Here is a 20,033-nt window from a genome sequence, read left to right as displayed (position 1 = left end):
TGACCTAGATAAAAGATGGCCCCAGAGCTGAACCCTGTACTCAGTTCTTGGTCCAAAAAGCAGAGTTGAGGGAAATAATCCTTCACTCGGTGTAGCTGTTTATCTCCACTTTTGCAGCAGCTATATCACACATTTGGCTCTGACTGAGCCTTCAGTCAACCCATCTCCTTCAGAAATTTTTTAAATATAATTAATTCCTTTTAGTCATTCTCTCCAGCTCTCACTCTATGGCTGAACCTTTTCCCATGAACCTTGATACAGGACCTCATATTCATCCCTATGTGTTACAGTTTGGGCCTATTATTTCAACCTACTGAGGTTTTTCTGAAGCTCCTTCCATGGTGTTATATTCAGCAACCCCTCCTAGTTTTGTATGTCCCATAAATTTTATCAGCACACATTTTAATCTCCATGCAAGTTTCTGCCATGACAGAGAGGCCGGAGCAGAGCCCTGGGGAACATCATTAGAGACCATGCACCGAGTTCACATGGATCAATCAGCAGTTCTCAGGGGCATCCGTTGTCAGTACACTGTGACACAATCTAACTGCATGTCCACCAAACGTACATCTCTTCCTCTTGTCCACAAACATTAAACAGGGGACATTTCTTTAGCCCAGAGGAATGATTCCATGACTTCAGCTACCGACACAGGCTATTACATGAGGTATTGCGGAGAAATTTCGCAGCATCCCACAAATATTCCCTGTAGGTGGTCTGGGCGGCTCCCCACCCATCAGGCCAGCTCAGCCAGTAAGCATAAGCTCTCGCCATGAAATCCTGGATGGAAGAGTCTTCTGGCAACTCTCAAAGGTTCTCCTCAGACATCCTGACATCCAGGCCCTTTCATGACCTACTTTCAGCCAATCTCAAAGGGAAGAAGTTACAGGGGACTGCTCATCAATTGAAGTTGCCCTCAGTGGCTGTGGCTGGACAAGAAAGCTCCCAGCCTGTCTCATGGTAACCAGTCTGATTTGTACGACAGCAAGGGGGAGGCCTTCTAGGAAAATGCTGTGGAAGTTATCCGGCCCTTCAAACCAGACGTCCCCACAGGTAGTCCTCTCTGGGATACTGTAAGTCCACTGAGGACCTAGGCTCCTTGCCTTGGAATGATCTTCCAGCTTTGCCCAAGGCATGCATCTCGTCCTCTCAGGTTATGAGGGCTGAAGGACAAGGGCTGTGTTTTCTTTCCCTAATGGCATCCTGGACCGTGATGTGGGTGCAGCAGGCACCTGACAAATGTCCAGAATAAAGACAGGTGCTAAGCTTTCCTATCATGGACTCTCAGCCCTTCCAGAATAAGAAAGTACTCTCCAACGTATTTTTTTCAGTCATTTCTCTGACTATTCCACCCAATTAAGGCTCTGTTTTTGATATGACCCATCTTATTTCCCCTTCAGACGCTGGGCATCAAAACGGGCCCATGGAGGTATTGGATAAACACTTCTCTGTCGAAGTGCCACTCACAGAGTTCTTTTTCCAGAATACTTTTTCCTAGTGGCACATGATACTTCGTATTTTCCCAGCCCAAAACCCACTGATATTTTGGCCCTACTTGTTTTTATTCAAGCCATCAATGACTTTCTTATGCCCAGAAGCCTGGATCTTCACTTGACAATCCAACTGGATTAGCCTGAGGTTCTAGTCTGAACAGAGGCCCATCAAAGATGCTACAAGAAAGCTCACTGTCCTATTAGGCAGGGCAATGCTATGAATGGTGATTTATTTCTATGTGCTTCTCATCACTGTTTAGGTTTAATTCTTTATTTTGGGGGATTCTTCACCTATGGGGATAATGATCTTTGGGCTGCGTTCCTGGGAAGAAGAAAATGTGGGGGTTGGAGATACTGTTCTCAGTAGGTCCCTAGAATTATTTCTATTGGATACAATGGTGAATAAGATATAGCTCCTGCCCTCCACGAGCTTCCAATCTCATTAGAAAGATGAGATATAGATAAGTGGATGCCAATTACTCCGTATGAGGATATAAAGAGCAGAGATGGAAAGGGTGAAACTGGGTTGGACAAGCCCACCTTCCAAATCATAAACTTCACAGTAAAGCAAAGTTGTCATCAGTAACTAGAACAACCAAGTACATCAACTCTAACAATCTCTTCTGGTTATCCCAAATAAAATGGCAGCGTTTGAAGGGTGTCAACTAGAAGCAGTCTCATCCTGCTGGCTGAGAAGAGGATGGAAACCCTTCTCCATGCTGTAATGCAGGCTTGGACCAGTTCCCAAGCGCGCTCAGCACGCTCTAGGAACATATGAGAAAAGAGCAGGCTGGTGTGAGTCATGAGAGGAAAATGTAAAGACCACAGCCTGGGTAGCACTTCCTCTGGAGCCCAAATAAGGCCATTTCAAGAGTCACTTTCCTTCAGCGTCAGTCCTGGGGTCAGCTGGAGGCTAGAGCACAGTGAAGGCTTCCTGGCTGGACTCACAGCAGACCCCACAGCCCCTTGGGGGTGACATCCAACCTGTTCCTTGAGGAAGGAGTCTTGGCTACCCACTCCTCTTGCCCTGAGCCCCATATACCTTGCACATAAGAGTAGTGCAATAAGTCTTTGTTAATTTCTTTATTTGGGTAAAGAACTTGTTGAAAAGCTAAATCTGAAAATTCAGCCATAAGTGTAGAAAAAGAATCAAAAGCCCTTTTGCCATCCCCAAATGCTGACCTGGGTCAGGCTGGCGACATCAGATCATCTGGAAGAGCTTAAAACAAATAGTCTGGTCCTATAGTGGCAGATTCGGATTCAGGAGGTCTGCAGTGAGACCCCAGTAGCTGCGTTTTTAAAGTGATTCTGATCCTTAGCTAGATTTGGGAATAACTGTCCTTAGGCAGCCAGTCTCTGAGATGGCCCCCAACGATCTCACTTCTGTACTCATGCTCTTGGGTAATCCCCTCCCACACTGTGTAGGGCTGGTCTGTGTGACCAACAGAATGCAGCAGAAATGATGGTTTACCATTTCTGAGATTTGGTTATGAAAGAGTGTGGCTTCCACGTTTTGCTCCCTCCCTCTCTTTCTCTTTTGAATCATTCTCTCTGGAGAAAGACAACTGCCATAAGTCTTAAGGACACTCAGGCAGCCTCTAGAGAGGCTGTGTGGAGAGGAACAGAGGGCTCCAGCTGACGCCAGAGAAAAACTACAGCCTGCCAACAATCACAAGAGTCAACACGTGAGAGGGTCCCCCAGCACCAACTGACAACACGACTATAACCTCATGAGAGGCTCTGAGCAGAATCAACCAGCTAAGCCACTCCTGATTCCTGGTCCTCAGAAACAACATGAGATAGTAAATGTTGTTGCTGGAATCTGCAAAATCCAGGGGGTAACTCGTTACACAGCAATTGAGAACTAGTACATTTTCCCAGTCCAAAGGGCAAGCTCCTGAACACAGCACAGGCCTTTCATGCCCACCTTGCTAGCTTCAATTCACACCACTCCCAGATTCACATTTTGGCCTTGAGCAGTACTGACCTACTTATCCCCAGTTCACACTTCTGTCCCTCTGTGCCTTTACATAAGCCATTCTGTGTGTCTGGAATGCCCCTTCTCCACTGTGCTATCCCCTTTTACAGAAATCTTCCCCTCATTTGCCCCCACACCAAATCAAGTTGGTTTTCGTCCACCTCCTTACCACTCACACACACTTCCTGGAATGAATAGGTGAAAGTGAGTTACGTGGAAGAAGGAAAATATTCACATGAAGGAGTCATCAAGAGTGCATGACTTGCCTCTATTTGGTTGATCAACAAATTGTCGAATTTGAACCCAGGAATCCTCTTCTCGCTGCACACCACACCCACGTCTTCCGTGTGCTTGCAGTCAGTGACACCCCAGCCGTTGGAGGAGCAGGCTGCAAGGGTTGTCTCCTTGCCAGTGCAGTAGATATTGTCCAACCAGATGGGCCCTGAAGGAAGCAGAGAAGAGAAAAACCAGGAACTATGTCTAAGGAAGTTTGAGTCTTTGGGGGCACCAACGTCATACATAGAAACATAATTTTCCCCTAATTTTGCCAGCTGGGTGTGGTCATCAATCGACTTTTAGTATGTTCTAGGCCATCTGGGTGCCTTTGCCAGGGTGGGCAGCTGATGTGAGCTGGGGATGTGGAAGATCAAAGATGACTAGGATAGGAAGCAGAGCTAAGCCCGGAAGTCACGTGGTAGAGGAAAAGGAGCAGGGCCTTTGGATACTAAGCTGGGCTTGAATTCTGGCTCAGCCACTTAGCTCTATGACCTTGGTCAAAGCCCCTTTTTCTCATCAGTAAAGTGGGGACGATAATGACACTTGAATTGCGGCAGTGTGTGCAGATTAGAGACGATACAGGGCACAGGTCTCATTGATCGTTGGCCCATGGCTACTTCAAACGGTAATGATGAAGAGGAGGAGATTTCAATTACACTGACTATGGCACAAGTGAGACTCCCCTTCCATCTGCAGCAGAGGCTGAACTCTGACCCCTCGGGGAAAACCTAAGCTATCCTGCAACTGAGGGTTTCAGGTTTTTAAGGCATTTTCACATTTATTGCCTCCCCTGACTTTCCCATACCTCAGGGAAGAGGACAAGGTGGCATTGCTATTCCCATTTCACAGATGCAGAGCCTGGCTCAGAGAGGGCAACTCACCACGCAAGGCCCCCACCCCCAAGCCCAGAACTTGGTCTTTGATTCCCTGTTCAGTGCTCTTCTCACTTCCTCGTGTTTCCCATCTGATTCAGAGACGGCCCAGCCAGACTAACACACAGAGCCACCTCGTCAGGTTTCAGAAGTCAGGGGAAGGCAAGGCTGGGCTGCAGCCAGGCCATCTGCCTGGGACGACCCATAGAACTCTGCTCCCCTACTGTGCCTTTGCCTGTCTGCAGTAAGTTGACAATTTGGCGTGCAAAGTGCTAGAGGGGTAACCACAATGGGACACCACCTCACGCTCATTGAGATGGTTACAATAAAAAAAACAGGAAATAGCAAGTGTTGGTGAGGATGCGGAGAACTTTGAACCCTTGTGCACTGCTGGCGGGAATGTAAAATGGTGCAGCCACTAAGGAAAATAGTATGGAGCTTCCTCAAAAAATTAAAAATAGAACTACCATATGATCCAGCACTCCCCTTCTGGGTAGGTAACCAAAAAAATTGAAAGCAGAGTGTTGAAGAAATATTTGCACACCCATTATTACAGTATTATTCACGACAGCCAAAAAGTGGAAGCAACCCAAGCGTCCACCAACAAAATGTGGTATACGCATACACTGGACTATTATTTAGCCTTAAAAAGGAAGGAAATTCTGACACATACTACAACAAGGATGAACCTTGAGTTCATTATGCTAAGCAAAATAAACCAGTCACAAAAAGATAAAGACTGTCTGGTTCCACCTACGCGAGGTATCTAGAGAAGTCAAATTCACAGGAACAGAAGACAGAATGGTGGTTGCCAGGGCTGGGGGGAAGGGCAGGTGGGGAGTGCTTGTCAATGGGTATAAAGTTTAGTTTTGCAAGAGGAAAGGTGTTCTGGAGATCAGTCATACAACAATGCGAATGTGCTTAACACTACTGAGCTGCACACCGAAAAACTGCTAAGATGGCACATTTTCTATTATGTGCATTTTACCACATTTAAAAATAAAAACTTTTAAAGAAGTGCTAGAGGGTTTCCAAATAGCGATTTTTATAAGAGCCACTACAAAATGAAAGGAAACAAAACCAAACCTCTCGTTTTTCTCATGATTCCATGTAGCACTCTATGATATAGTGGAGTCAGATAACCTGGTTTCAAATTCCCCCAGCCTCAGGCTTGGGCACTCCATGACTGGGTCAACTACTTAACCAAGCCTGTTTCCCACTTGTAATGAAAACAACGACACCCAACAAACAGGTCACCATGAGATTCAATGAAAGAATGTATGTCCTTAGTACGTGTGCAACTTCCCTTTCCCCTTCCTCCTTCCAGTAAGTCAGAAAAAGAGAGGATACTGTTGTTTCCATGATGCAAGGAGGAAGCAGATACAAACATTCCCATCGTAGAGATGAGAAAACTAAGGAGAATCTGAGGCTCTTGAAGGTCAGGGAGGGTACAGGCCAGTCTTCTGACTTGGAGGCCTCTCTGAAATGTGTCCGCTGTGATGGATGGCTGGTCAGGGCTCAAATGAGAGTGCCTCAGATGCATTGTGGGGAACAAGGAGCTTATTGAAAACATCTGGGCTGAGGTTTTGCAACTGGTCTCTCAATTTGGCTTAGTTTCCAAGCTGCCGAGCTCCACTGAAACAAATGCTCCCTAATCGATTGCTGTTTCAACAACAAACCAATGTTTGTCCTGCTAAGCAGTAGCAACGGGAGAGACCCTCCACCCTATTCCAGCTGCAGCTGCAGCGAAAGAAACCACTCTAAGGGGCGAGGGGGTGGGAAGCCCGAAGAGCTGCAAAACAGAGCCACAAGGCCTGCTTTCATTTCCGATAAGGAACAGTAGAAATTAGCACCCGGGAATGCTACCGGGAACTAACTTACCTGAAAGAGGTGCTTTCATAAGTAGCTTCAATTCAGCTCCAATAAGCCGGCTCTCTATATATGCCCACTGGTTCTTTTTTCGTAGATGGTGGAAATGTGAACTTCTACTTATCCCGAGATAGCACGACCATGCATGGTATACTAATATGGTCTGATTTCATGACACTTTTTTTTTCTGGATGCTTAATGCCTATCACTAGACCGTCTGATTCCCAAGGAATCAGCTTCTGGCTCTGCCTCCTGGAAGGCAGAACGGTTCTAGACACAGTTCAGTAGATGCCATCTCAGAGCTGCCAGAAAAGTGGCACTCGGGACCCACGTAAGGCTCAAACTTTGTACACAAAAAGCCACTCGAGCATGAGCAAAACTTCATTGTACTCTTTCAACTCACTTACTCTACGAAATGCTTCTCCTGATGAAGGGAGAAGAGATGAACAAACAAATTAACCGACCCTTTGGAAGACAAGTGAGTTTCCACTTGAATGCCAGAGTGTTCCCCTGGGGTGTCAGGGCAATGGATAGCGTTCAACTTGGACTCTTCAGGGCCCCACTGTGGTCATCTGCTGGCTCTGTCACTCTGATCTGAAGAGTGCGAGGTGCAGGGGCATCAAATCTGATCTCAGATCTGAAGACAGACAGAGGACAGCAGCCACGTGAGGTTCAGACTGCTGTGAGACCTGTCCAGAGGGTGCAAAGGGAGCGGCTCCCTCTGTGGAACCCTCCAAAGGGGCCCATGATTTCCTGAGCTGAGAGACCTTTAGGAGAAGAGACCCGGGAACAGGCCAGGCTGGAAAACTGGGGAGGCCCCTGGGTGCTCTCGAGGCTTCATTCCTCAGCCTGAGCTGCAGGGGAGGCGGGTGGTGAGCACTCCGGCAGGGGTACCTCTCACAGGCTCAGCTGTGGCATTCCCTGTTCATCCCAGAGCCGGCGTGCAGGCTAAGCCCCATCGGAGCACACCACAGGGCACTGCTCACCTCCTCTGGTCACTATGCCAAGTACTGGTTGCCAACTGCTTTTAATATTCTCCCAAATGAAAATGAATCCATCAGCTAATATTAACTGAGTGCCTGCCCTGTACCCAGTGCTAAAAATCCTAGACCAATGCCGATGAAATTCAAATACATTTATATTTAAAAGGTCTTTCATGACGTAAACTAAGCATCACTTTATGTAGACAGCATGATCCCTAAAGTCCTGGAGACACGACAGTTTGTAATTGTCTTCGCATCTGTCTCTTTGATACTTCTCCTCTCCTAAATCTTGATGGTTTCAACAGCCACACACATGACCCATCCAGGACTCTTGGTTACTATACTTCTTCTCTCCAATGACTTTCTTCCACCCTACATCAGCTACTGTCCCGTGGTCATAGCTGAGACATTGTCATTATCAGTACTCGCATGCCCTCCCCAGTCTCCATTTCTACGCTTCTGCCGTGCATCCACCTCCCCCCACCCTATCTTTCGGGCATACTCCTTCTAGTGTTGCAGTCTCAACAGAGACCCACAATCCATCAATCCTAGCAGCTTTCCACAGCCCTCCGACTCCTCCACGTAGTACCTTCCACGGACAATGATTTTAATTGCTCCCTTGCATATTCCCTCTACTCCTTTGAATTTTTCTCGCTTCATCGATCTTCAATGGCAAAGTCTGAGCCAGGTTAACCCAGCTCCGCAGCCACCCCATTCTCACTCCTGGGCAGGTGAACATTGGGGGAGGAAAAACCACACCCGTCTTATCTGATGACAGGTAAATGTAAAGTTTGGGTAGAAATAAAATAAAGTTGTCACTGGAAAAGCCCCATAGTCACTGGAAAGCACTTGTTATAAAATAATTAGGCTTAGAGAGCCTGGAATAGAAAATGTAAATCCGCCATTACTCCTGGATCACTCAGCTAGCAGCGAAACAGAGATGTGGAAGTATGGGGCAGTGTCCGGAGCTTTTGTAAAGAAGAGAAGAAATGGGTCCCCAAAGCCCAGCATGTGCTGACTCATGTCTGCAGCTTCCACTCTCCTCACTGGGAGGAACACTGTGCCCTCTGGGCGGTCTCCTGACCCCATCAATCCAACAGGACACGTTTGACTCCACAGAGGTGAGACAGGCATGAGATGGCATTTCCCTTCCCCTGTAGTTTCTAGAATAACAGAAAGCAGGGGTTGGATGGGACCATAACAATAACCCATTTCAATGACTCCCAAACCTGGCTATGTTTACAGTCACTTGGGAGGTTTCCAAAAGTTACAGAGACCTAGACTCCAGCCCAGACCTCGGCCCAGAGTAGGGTGGGTTAGTCCCCACCAGGAATTCTTAGGCCATCAGCGTGGCATCAACCCATTAGTCCAGGACGGGAGTGTGGGCACCTCTGCTTTAGTCCAGCAGCCAGACCCATGCTGCGGCCGGGGCAGTAGCCCGGCCAGGCAGAGGGGCTGCCATTGCTTTCCCAGCCTGGAGAGGGGGAGCTCTCAGCTCTTGGATTTTTTTTTTTTTTAAGTAATGGCTTTCACTCTTATCTATTTTCCTACTTAGGATCACAGACATGAGAGTTTCAAGAGTTCTTAGAAAGCCTAACAGCCAGACGGGGAAACTGAGGCCAAAGAGGAGAAGTGTCTTCCTGTAAAGCATTTATTTAGTTGGATCAGCACCGAGACTGAGCTCAAGGTTCTGGGCTCCAACCCCGCCCTCCCCCAAAGCTCCTACCAAAAAAATTTTTCAATATATTGATTGAACTTAACAAGGGAAGAAAGACTAGGCCAAGCAAAGTGAAAACCCAAAGCAACTCTCCCTCTCATGGCCAAGCCCAGGACAGCCTGTTAGTGTGAACAGCGTGAGCTCTACATGCAGGAGGTGGGGAGAGGCAGGGAACGCTGGCCTGTGGGCAGCGTTTGTGAGAAGGAGCGAAAGGCACAACTCCAAGCCGCAACAGGGAGAAAGGTACCACCTGCCCTGTCTGATACAGCCCAGGCGAGGCACCTGGCTCGGAGAGATGAGCACAGACTGACTTCAGCCCCCACCTAGGGTCACCCCCCCATCTGGCTCTCCCACGATGAGGCATTTCCCAGGATACCGGACTTTGCCTGCTAAACCAGGGAAGTCCGGGTCACTACACCCTCCCCAGCACCCCTCCACTACCCCTTCCTGCACTGACACGGGAGCTTGCGAGATGGGGTATTATCAGGAATTCATACATGACAGTAATCGCAGCTCCCTTTACCAGGTTAACCACATGTAAGCCTGTTCCAGGGTTTCCAGGAGACACTAGCACTCGGTGCCAGAGCACAGGGCGTTTTACCTTCCCCCTTGCCATAGGAGGAGCTGGCGGTCCAGGACTTGGCCTCCACATATCCCAGCTCCCGGCAGACGACGTGGGCGGCGTGGATGGAGAAGTCATCATCGCACACAGTCCCCCACTTGCCATCGTAGTACACCTCCACCCGCCCCTCGCTGTGCTTCCTCTTCTGCCCGGCCAGGCGCAGCTGGATCTTGACGTCGGAGGTTGCCTGAGGCTGGTGGTACTCGGGAGCCGGTTGCTGGAAGTACTCGGGGTAGTGGGGCCAGCTCTCGTACTGCGCCAGGCTTAGGCAGGGAAGAAGGCAGAGCACAGCCAAACCACTGCAGAGGCGGGAGCCTCCGTGCCTCTCCATCCCCGTCCTCTGCCGGAGCGCCTCCCGGAGCTGGCACCGGGCGGTTAGGAGCAATAGGCAGGAGTTTCCTGGAAGAGAGGAGAGATGAAGGCTGCAGACCCCTGCAAAACGTCTGGGCAGTTTTCTGCTCTTGAAGTAACTCATGAAGCAGTTACTGCTCTGCTTCATGCGTAAAGCTGTTCATTCTAGACTCCAGCCTCCTCTTTTCTCCCACTTTACGTTTCAGCCAGACAGGTCTGTGAATTCCCACCTCCTTCACCCACTCACCTCCCCATGTCTCTGAAATGCTTTCTTTCAGTCGAACTCCTGGCAGGAAACAGCACACTCAGACTTAATCTGAGGCAAGTGTTTTAAAAGACTGTCTTACAGATGTGTGGGCAGAGTTCAGGGAAAGGAACAACGGAGAGGGCGACACCCAGCTGGCAATAGAGGAAAGCTGTTACCACCTCCAGGCTTGAAGGGCCAGGGTGAGAGCTGTCACCAGAACCAGAGAGAGTGGCTCAACTGCGAGGGCCGCCTGTTCGGAGCTGTGGCTTCAGTGACAGCTGGGTCTCAGAGTCAGCCCACAGCAACAGAGGCAGGCAGAATAAATGCCCGAGCTCATTCTCCTCCGGTCTTCTTTTTTTTTTTTTTTAAGATTTTATTTTTTCCTTTTTCTCCCCAAAGCTCCCCGGTACATAGTTGTGTATTCTTCATTGTGGGTTCTTCTAGTTGTGGCATGTGGGACGCTGCCTCAGCGTGGTCTGATGAGCAGTGCCATGTCCGCGCCCAGGATTCGAACTAACGAAACACTGGGCCGCCTGCAGCGGAGCGCGCGAACTTAACCACTTGGCCACAGGGCCAGCCCCCTCTCCTCCAGTCTTCTGATCTCTTTCTGGTGCCTCCTATTGGGCAAACCAGCCTGAGTTTAGCTATACCGGTTGGCCTCCTGAGGCACCAGGGATGGTGGAGAGGGAGGGCAGCAGAGAGCATCCCGCACACTCCTCCTTTCTCCTCCCCATCTGTACACTTTCTCCTTCTCCAGGGCCCAGCTCAAGTCCCATCTCCTTCATGCAACACTCCCACCGAAGCAGCCTCCAGGCTTCTCCCTTCCAGGGCGGGCTTATTAGCTAGACACTCTTCTCACCCTTCCCAGACACTTTCATGTCCCCAAGCAGGTTACCAACTTCTTAAGGGCAGGACTTGTATCTCACTCTTCGTTGGCTCCTCCAGAGCAAATATGGTAGGATCACGGACACGTTTATTGAAGGAGAGGGTGTTAGTTCAGGGACCGGCCCTGGTGAAATGTGGAGCTGGAGGGTGCTGCGTTGAAGAGGCCGTAGTGAGCTCTCCAGGTACTCCCTCTGGGGATGTCAGCTGACCAGATGAAATGGCCTCTTCCAAGCACCCAGAGGAACACTAGGAGGCTCTGAGTCTGTCTTTACTGGCTCATGGGCTGCTGTTCTCTCTGCGCACACACCCAAACCCTCCTGTGGCGCTGCCTTCAGGCTCCAGGTCTTCAGACATACTTGCATGCTGCCCACACACACCCCTGATCTTATTATGCCTTAGACTCTGGACCACAAGACGGCGAGGCTGCTGAGTGAGGAGGTCAGAGGCGAAGCCCCCTCAACAGCTCTTACACCTCACCTGTCCTTGCTGAGCTGCCATTTCTGCAAATGGCAGTTCAGAGAGCAGCCCTGAGGCACATCTCTCACCCCAGGGAGGCCAAGGGTGCCCTGGTGACAATTCCATCCCTTTTCATAGTTTCTGTCCCTGAGGGGTGAGGGGGCTTAGACCAGCCTGATTTTTGCACACAGTAGGGAGGCATAAGGCTCACTGCGGCAAACAGGAGAGGGGCCAAGTGGCCTGTCATTGAGCAAAGAAGGGCTGGACAGCCGAGCGGGAGGAGCACAGACTCTGGAGCCAGACAGTCTGGGGTTAAATCCTCATTCTGATACTTACTAGCTGTGCAACCTTGTGCAAATATTTAACCCTCTCTGTGTTTATGACCTATAAACTGGGGATCACAACCATATCTAGCTCACAGCATTGTTATGAAGATTGAATGAAAGGCACGTAATAAGTACTACAGGAGCATTTGCTAAATAAAAATGTAAATTCTCAAGACTGTGGGTACCATACCCAAGTGGAGCCTACTTCCAAGAATTCTGGAGTGAGGTCATAGAGCAAAGGACAAATACTTAGCCTGTGTGCCTTGCTCCTTCCATAATTCGGAGGGATGGGAAGACTATCTTAAAAGGACCGCAGGAATGTTTCATGGAAGAGGAAGCAGACTTGGCATGTGGGGCCCCAAAAGCAAAACCAGGACCAGTAGGAGGGAGCTAAAAGGGGGCAAAATACATCCTATTTTAACCAGGTACAGAGCTCATGGCACATCACCATCAAGGAAGGACCAGATGACTGCCCAGAGCTGCCCGGGAGGGACGATCAAACTTGCAGAGAGGCAGTCCTCGTCTGTCAGGATGGCCAGGCAGTGCCCAGTCCCCCGTGAGGGTGCCAGAGCAGAGACGCCAGTGCTCAAGGGACAGTCGCGACCAAGGACCTCGGAACGCCCTCCGGTTCCACAGGAGATCCAGCCATCCTCATCCTGTGACTCACAAACAAGGCCAGAAAGTTGTGGGGATCCTGCAATAGCCCCTTTCAGACCAGAGCCTGACAAACCAGTAATGTTTCCTCTCTGTCCTGGACACACTTCATCCCCTTCAAAGTTCACGAGCTCATCTCTGCCTCGCCAGAACCTTGAGGCATGGGTGGAGGAGGCAAGGATTATGATTCTTATTGTATAAGGGACAAAATCAAGAACCAGAGAGGATTAAGGACTTGACACGAGTTAGTCCAGGCAAAGCCAGAACTAGCCACTCTCAAGCTACCAAAACTTCAGTGATCCACTAGCACATACAAAAAAAAAGTCCAAATTCTGCTTAGGACATAGAAGCCTTTGCGATCTGGCACATGCCTACATTCCTAGCCTCAGTTCCAATGACACTTCTCCCCGCGCCCTCATTCCAGTCTCCCACATATCACCTGTCCGATCATATCAGCTATACTTGGTTTAAGTTTTTCCACCTAGATTAACGTGCCTCCATCCCCAATCCCTTCCCACCCCCCCAATAGCATATGTCCCAATCCTTCCCATTCTTCAAGGAAACCTTCCCAGATGCTCCTAATCAGAATGAATGTCTTCTCTGATCCTCTTTGAAATGGCATTTTGCTTGTGCTTTACACTATTATCATGTCAGGCTCTACCAGACCCTTGCCCCAGGAGGTAGAAGCCATCTCTTTGTCATTTCTGGCTATGGCAGACTAACTCATATTAGATAAACCTTCCTGCCAAGAATAGCTGGAAAAGGAAGACGAAATACTAAAAGCACATATTTGAAGACAATGGAAAACTATTGGGTTAGCAAGGCCTCAGGGAGCCAAGAACCCAGAGAGAGAAGGGAAGTCCAGCAGGTGAGCCTGGTGTTGTATCTGCTTTTCTCTTTCAGACATTGGCAATTCCAAGGCAGGGGCCCATAGGCTGAGAAGTAAGCAAAGCTTTAGGCAGCCTCCGAGGACTGAGAAGACAAAAATCTGGGTTCAGAGTCTGCCAAGGAGGAAGGGCCCTGTTAAACAGCTCCAGGACTCAACTTCAGACCCGGGGCAGGAGTTATGTCCTACATGTTAGAAAGCTCTAACATCCACACAATTGGAATTTCAAAGGAGAAGAAAGGAAGAACGTATGAAATATTTAAGAGGTAATGGCCAAGAATTATACAAAACTGATGAAAGATATCAAGTCCAAGCAGCTTACAAAGAAAACCACACCTGGGCATATCAAAACCCACCCAGGGGAAATCCAAGACAAAGAGAACATCTTAAAAGCAGCCAGAGTAGAAAAGGAGCATTACCTTTAAAGGAGCAACAGTAAGACTAACAGCTGGACTTCCACGGAAACAGGGAAACAAAGAGAATCCCTGACATTTTCAAAGGGACGAAAAAATAAGTCAATTTAGAATTCTGTAACCATTGGAGAGAATAAAGGCGAAATAAGGGCATTTCAGACAGACCGAAGTGGAGAGAATTTGTCATCAGAGGACCCACAAGATGGAAATACTAAAGGAAGTTCTTCAGGCCAAAGGAAAAATCATCCTAGATGTTAGTAAGGAGGAATGAAGGGTATGGAAGGGGAAGCTATGTAGGCGGATCTAAATGAAGATCAATTGTGCGAAACAACATCTTGTGCAGTTTAAAACATAGTTGTCATTAAGATACATGGCAACAGGGGCCGGCCCCATGGCCGAGTGGTTAAGTTCATGCTCCACTGCAGCGGCCCAGGGTTCGGATCCTGGGCATGGACATGGCACCGCTCGTCAGGTCACTTTGAGGCAGCATCCCACATACCACAACTAGAAGGACCCACAACTAAGATACACAGCTATGTATGGGGGAGTTTGGGGAGATAAAGCAGAAAAAAAAAAGAAAGATTGGCAACAGTTTTTAGCTCAGGTGCCAATGTTTAAAAAAAAAAAAAGATACATGGCAACAATAGCACAAAAGATAGGAGAGGATTAAAGGGAAAGCGTTTCAAGGTTCTCGCACCATCTGAGAAGTGGTAAGAGGACTGTAGTGTATTAGTCTATAGCAAGTCTTAATAGTCTTAGATCGGCGGATGTGGCAATCTTTATGATAATCACCACAAGAAGAGTAAAAACAAAGAAAAAGGAGAATGAACAGGTTAATAAAGGGGGGAAATGATGGAATTCTAAAAAATACTTGATTAAGCCAAAATTAAAGCAATAAAGCAGAGAAAAAGTAACACAGAACGGTTATCACAAGTAGAAAAAATAGTAAGATGGTGGATTAAAACCCAAATTATAACAGTAATTACATTAGATGAAATAAATACTCCAATGAAAAGACAGACTGTCAGAGTGGGTTTAAGAAAACGATACTACTTAAATTTTTTATAAGAGACACAGACATTTAAAGTTAAAATATACAACATACACACATTAATGAAAAAAGAGCTGGTACAAAGTCAGAGAAAGTTGACTTCAAGACAAGAAACATTACTGGTTTGGGAAGGGACACTGTATGATGATGAAAGTGAGTCCAACAGGAAGACATGACTTCTCAATTTGTATACATGGACTCGATATGTGCAAAATAAATATTGCCAGAACAGGAAAAAATAGACAAATCTGTAATTATAGTGGGAGAGCTTACACACCTTTTGTCAGGAGCAGTAGACAAAAAAATCCTTGCTCTGAAGATGTAACGACACAATTAACAAGAGTGACCTAACTGACAAGTTTCCATCCACTGTGCTCAACTACAGAGCACAGATTTGCTTCAAGTCCACTTGCAAGATTTACCCAAACGGTGTCCAAGTTGGGTCATAAAGTAAATCTCACCACATTCAACGAACTCACACAGAATGTGTTGCCCAACTACAATAGAATTAAGCTGTAGACCCATAACTAGAAAATCCCCAAATATTTAGAAATGATGTAAAAGGAAATAAATTTATTACAATTAATCTAATTACTATTAGATTACTATTAGTAATCCAATTACTATTAATCTCCACCCAGGTCACATTCCAAATCAATTTACTTGTTCAGCAGACATTCACCGAGCTCCTCTCCACGCTGGGCCTCCCGTGGCACCGCAGACGTGTTCTCTCCGTGGTGCTGATAGGCACTGACACAGTGTTGATGGTCACCCTGCCGGGTGCCGGCAGGAAATCAGTGAATGTTCATAGAGTCAACTACCCGAGCCCGGGTGGCCTGACTTGGAACTCAGGAAGGTTTTCCACTTCCACACTGCTTCTATATCCTCATCTTACAGAAATTTAAGGCAGAAAGTGTATGACTTGCCAAAGGTCACACAGAATGACAGAGCTAGAACCGGTATGAAGCTGACATTATAAAGTGTCTCCTATATGCGGGCACTGTGTATTCATCATGCCTTTTTATTTTCTGTATTTCTGCTGTTTTGACATCTTTCCTAGGGCTAGTTGATTCCTAGCGATGATAAAGGACTGCAAACCGGCCAGTTCAGAGCCACACCCTCCCAATCACCTCCTGTATGGGCTCTCACATTCTGGGCCACTGTCCCCCTGCCCTGATCAGCCCAGGGTCACAGAGACAGTCCCTATGCCACAGAGCAAGCCAGAGTTATTCAGCCAGCCAATCCTAAACCTGCTTACCCTGCTCGCCCTGCCTCACTCCCTCCCTGCTGGGAAACCACACAAAGGCTCTTGCCCACCTTTCCCCTCTCCCTCTGCCCCCTGACCCACCTGGTGCTTCCCCGTGTGGCCCTGCGTGGCCCACCACGCCTCCTGTTTCTAGGGATCTGTGAGTATACACTTCTTCCTTCATGACAGTCATTTCCGTGTCTGTGTGTCTTACCATTAAAACAAATTCCAAGTACTTTTAAAAACATTATTCTCAACCTTCTGTATTAATTCACCTAATGAGGTAAACACCATTATTATCCTCTGTCAACTATATTAATTCACCTAATGAGGTATACACCATTATTATCCTTAGGAGGTTGATGAGGCACAGAGAGGTTGGGCAAGTGGCCTAAGGTTGCAGTGACGGTAAGTGGCAGGCCAGGACCTGATCGAGGGCAGCAGGCTGACCTGGACTGTGTCCTTCGCAGAAATGCTCTGCTGCCCCTCAGCAGCTGCGCCCCAGGCCAGCACTTGCCCACCACATCCGCCAGCCTCTCCCCCACAAGGGAGCCACAAAGGCCTCCAGACCATCTCTGCACGTCTCAGAAAGAAATGAAAAAAATATGTGGCCCTGCAATATTTTAAAAGAATTCAATCTCTGGATTTGCATTTCTATAAACTGCTCCACTCATCTTCTTGGATTCCACAATCTGTGGGAATGGCCAGTGTTCAACTCCTAAATCTTTCCTAGAAAAATACTCCTGGATTTTTTGCTTCTTTTGTGGGGACTTCTCCTACTCTCTGCTCTGGGGAATTGTAAATATTTGACCCAGATGCTTCTCTCTTCTTTTAAAAATAGCTTTTATGGGTTTTTTGTTGTTGTCATTTCTTATTGCAAAAGTTATACAAGCTGGTGATAACAATCTGGAGAATGCAGGGCCAGCCCAGTGGCATAGTTGTTTGTTTCATGCGCTGTGCTTCCGTGGCCCAGGGTTCATGGGTTAGGATCCCAGGCTGCGACCTCTGCACCGTTCATCAAGCCATGCTGTGGCAGTGTCCAACATATAAAATAAAGGAAGACGGGCATGGATGTTAGCTCAGGGCCGATCTTCCTCAACCAAAAAAAAAAATGGAAATCTTGAGAATGCAAACAAGTAAAATGAAAAACGTCATTTGCAATACTGCTGTCAGAGATAACCATTATCAGCACTGTGGTGTATAATGCTTACAGCCTTTTTTCTGTACATGCATATTTCCTTTTAAAAATTGGAATCATTTTCTACATACTGCTTTGTAAGCTGCTTTTCACGTTTAACAGTCTATTGCCAACGCTATGCCTCACTGACTATTCTTTTACTAGCTTTTTATTACACAGTATCCAAGCCTATGGACACACTGTAAGATTGAATATTGCTATAGTGCTATAAACATTGTTGAAATGAATATCCTTGTACGTAACACTTTCCACAACCTTGGGATAAATTCCTAAAAGCAAAATTGCTGGGAAAAGGGCTGGTTAAAAGGCAACACTTCTGGAGGCTGGCCCCGTGGCCGAGTGGTTAGGTTCGCGCGCTCGGCTGCAGGCGGCCCAGTGTTTCGTTAGTTCGAATCCTGGGCGCGGACATGGCACTGCTCATCAGACCACGCTGAGGCAGCGTCCCACATGCCACAACTAGAAGAACCCACAACGAAGAATACACAACTGTCTACCGGGGGGCTTTGGGGAGAAAAAGGAAAAAATAAAATCTTTAAAAAAAAAAAAAAGGCAACACTTCTGAAAAACTATACTAGAGTCCAGAAAGGCTATATCAATTCACACGTCAGCCAGGAATATGTAGGTTTCCCACAATCTCAAAAATTCTAGCCATGACCATGTTATCAAACCTTTCTCCATCCGATAAGCAGAAAAGAGTATTTTGCTTTAACTAGCACTTCTTTTGCTACTAAGAAGGTTAAACTTTTTCCCCCATACTTAATGGCCCCCGTATTTCTTTTTTTTTTGGAAATTACGTCTTCATGTTTTTTATCCTCTGTTCAACTGGATGTTCATCTTTCCCTATCGCTTTGTAAAATTCATTTTTCTCAGTGGCATCCATCCAACCCTCGGGAGGGTAAGCTGTCCGGCGGAAGCCCACGGCCAAAGCAGAGCCTGGGCGGGTGCAGAGCTGAGGCCCGCGCCTCCCTCGCCCCCGCGCGCTCGGGCTCAGCCCCTCCCTGGCGGAGCCCCCAGCCGCTGGGGCGGGGCGGCCTCTGGGAACTGGGTCCCGCTGTTCGCGGCAACTCGTCCTGGGTCCTTTCTCGAGGACAGCCTGGGCCGCCCGCCACCGCGATGGTCCGGTTGAGGACCGCGCCCCGCGGGCGGTTGGGGGGAGGTTCCCTTCGCGGCCCGCAGGCCCGGGGTCGGGGAAGAGCTCCGGCGGGCGCACGCGGCGCGGGGCGCGGCACACGTGAGCCCGGGGGCGCGGGGCGCGCGGGCCGGTGACACGGTCCCCGAGCTGGACCGCGCGCTCACTCGGCGGCCTCGGCTCCCCAGCCCCGCAGCTGCGCCCAGGCCCCTGCCTCCCGCGGGCCGGGCCGGGTCAGGAGGGGGCGGAGACCGCCCCAGGCTCCGTGAGAGCGGATGTCCCCTCTCTTCTCACACGGCTCACGCGGGGCGGGAGCTGCTGGTGAAGCGGGACTCGCCTGGCCCCGGGCCTAGCACATGCTAGGCGCTCATTAAAACCCCGCTGGATGAGAACAGCGTGCGGACAGCTCAGCATAGATCCAGCCTCATTCCTGGGAGAGGGGCGGCGGGGACCAGGAGGACCTCGGCCCCGCTTGGGGGATGAGAGTCACAAATTTGTCTGTAAACCGCAGAGAGCTCACAAAGGAGCTGGAAGAGAACCCCAAGCAGCTGGGACTGCGGTTAGGCTGGCACAATGGGCGGCTCTCACCCCTAGAAGGTCATTCCCTCTTCGTCAGCCTTTTTCTCTGTAGAACAGACACGTGGATTCCACCTATGATGAAATGTATTCAGCTGATGCAGAAGAGAAACTTGGTGACCGCAGCCCCCCATGTCCCAGGAGGTGGGAGCCCCATCTTGCCCCAGCCACCCTCCCGGGTCCCAGCTTTATCACGTCCAGGGGTCGCTTTCATCTGCCTCAGGCGCTCGTGCAAGGTTCGGTCGGGAAAACTCAGAGAGGAGCAGGGTGGTCGACGGTACCAAACCTCAAACGAGAAAGACTCCCTGTGCCTCCTACGTTTCTGTAAGTAATGTCTTGTTTCACAAACGTGCTTCTTCCCGAAGGGATCATTGAAGCCGGTGAAAGTACCATTTTTTCATTGAACAATTTGCAGAGTTGTTGACTGAATTTTGGTAGCCTCTACAATAAAAGTTCCTTCTGTGGATTTATCCTCCCAGAGAAGGTGATAAATAAAGGGTTAAGGTACAGAAAAACATGCCCTCCTTTCTTTTCCTGCAAGAATGGAGGGACAGTCAGTATGACTCCCTAGTTCCTGTGAACTATCCCATATTCTGTTCCTATCAGTTCATAGAATCATCACAAATTGTGCTCTGTAAATAAAAAGTTATAATAGTCAATTTTAAAAATCCTTAATGATTACCCTTAACTGAGCACCTATTCTGGAACAAGTGTGGAGCCAGCTGCAGTGGGAGAGACACCAGAAATGGGAGGTGCTCACATTCTTGCAGGGTTGGTCCTATCTAGAATGTAAATTCTGTCCTCA

General features: G+C 48.5%; 1 protein-coding gene across 3 annotated transcripts in view; it reads right to left on the bottom strand.

The window, feature by feature from the left end:
• The window catches only part of LOXL2 (lysyl oxidase like 2), an 87,555-nt gene that overhangs the window by 50,405 nt on the left and 17,117 nt on the right, over nt 1-20,033 (bottom strand). For all 3 annotated transcript variants that reach the window (XM_046656650.1, XM_046656651.1, XM_046656652.1), the window contains exons 2-3: nt 9,790-10,209; nt 3,738-3,913 (exon numbers count right to left, since the gene is read on the bottom strand). In XM_046656650.1, coding sequence (XP_046512606.1) covers nt 3,738-3,913; nt 9,790-10,141 — 528 coding nt within the window. In that variant the 5' untranslated portion in view covers nt 10,142-10,209. The remainder of the gene's footprint in view (nt 1-3,737; nt 3,914-9,789; nt 10,210-20,033) is intronic.

Source organism: Equus quagga, chromosome 3, assembly GCF_021613505.1.
Source record: "Equus quagga isolate Etosha38 chromosome 3, UCLA_HA_Equagga_1.0, whole genome shotgun sequence".
In the NCBI taxonomy this organism is placed as follows: domain Eukaryota; kingdom Metazoa; phylum Chordata; class Mammalia; order Perissodactyla; family Equidae; genus Equus; species Equus quagga.
Note: the sequence above shows the minus strand (reverse complement) of the source record. Positions and strands in the feature narration are given on the sequence as shown.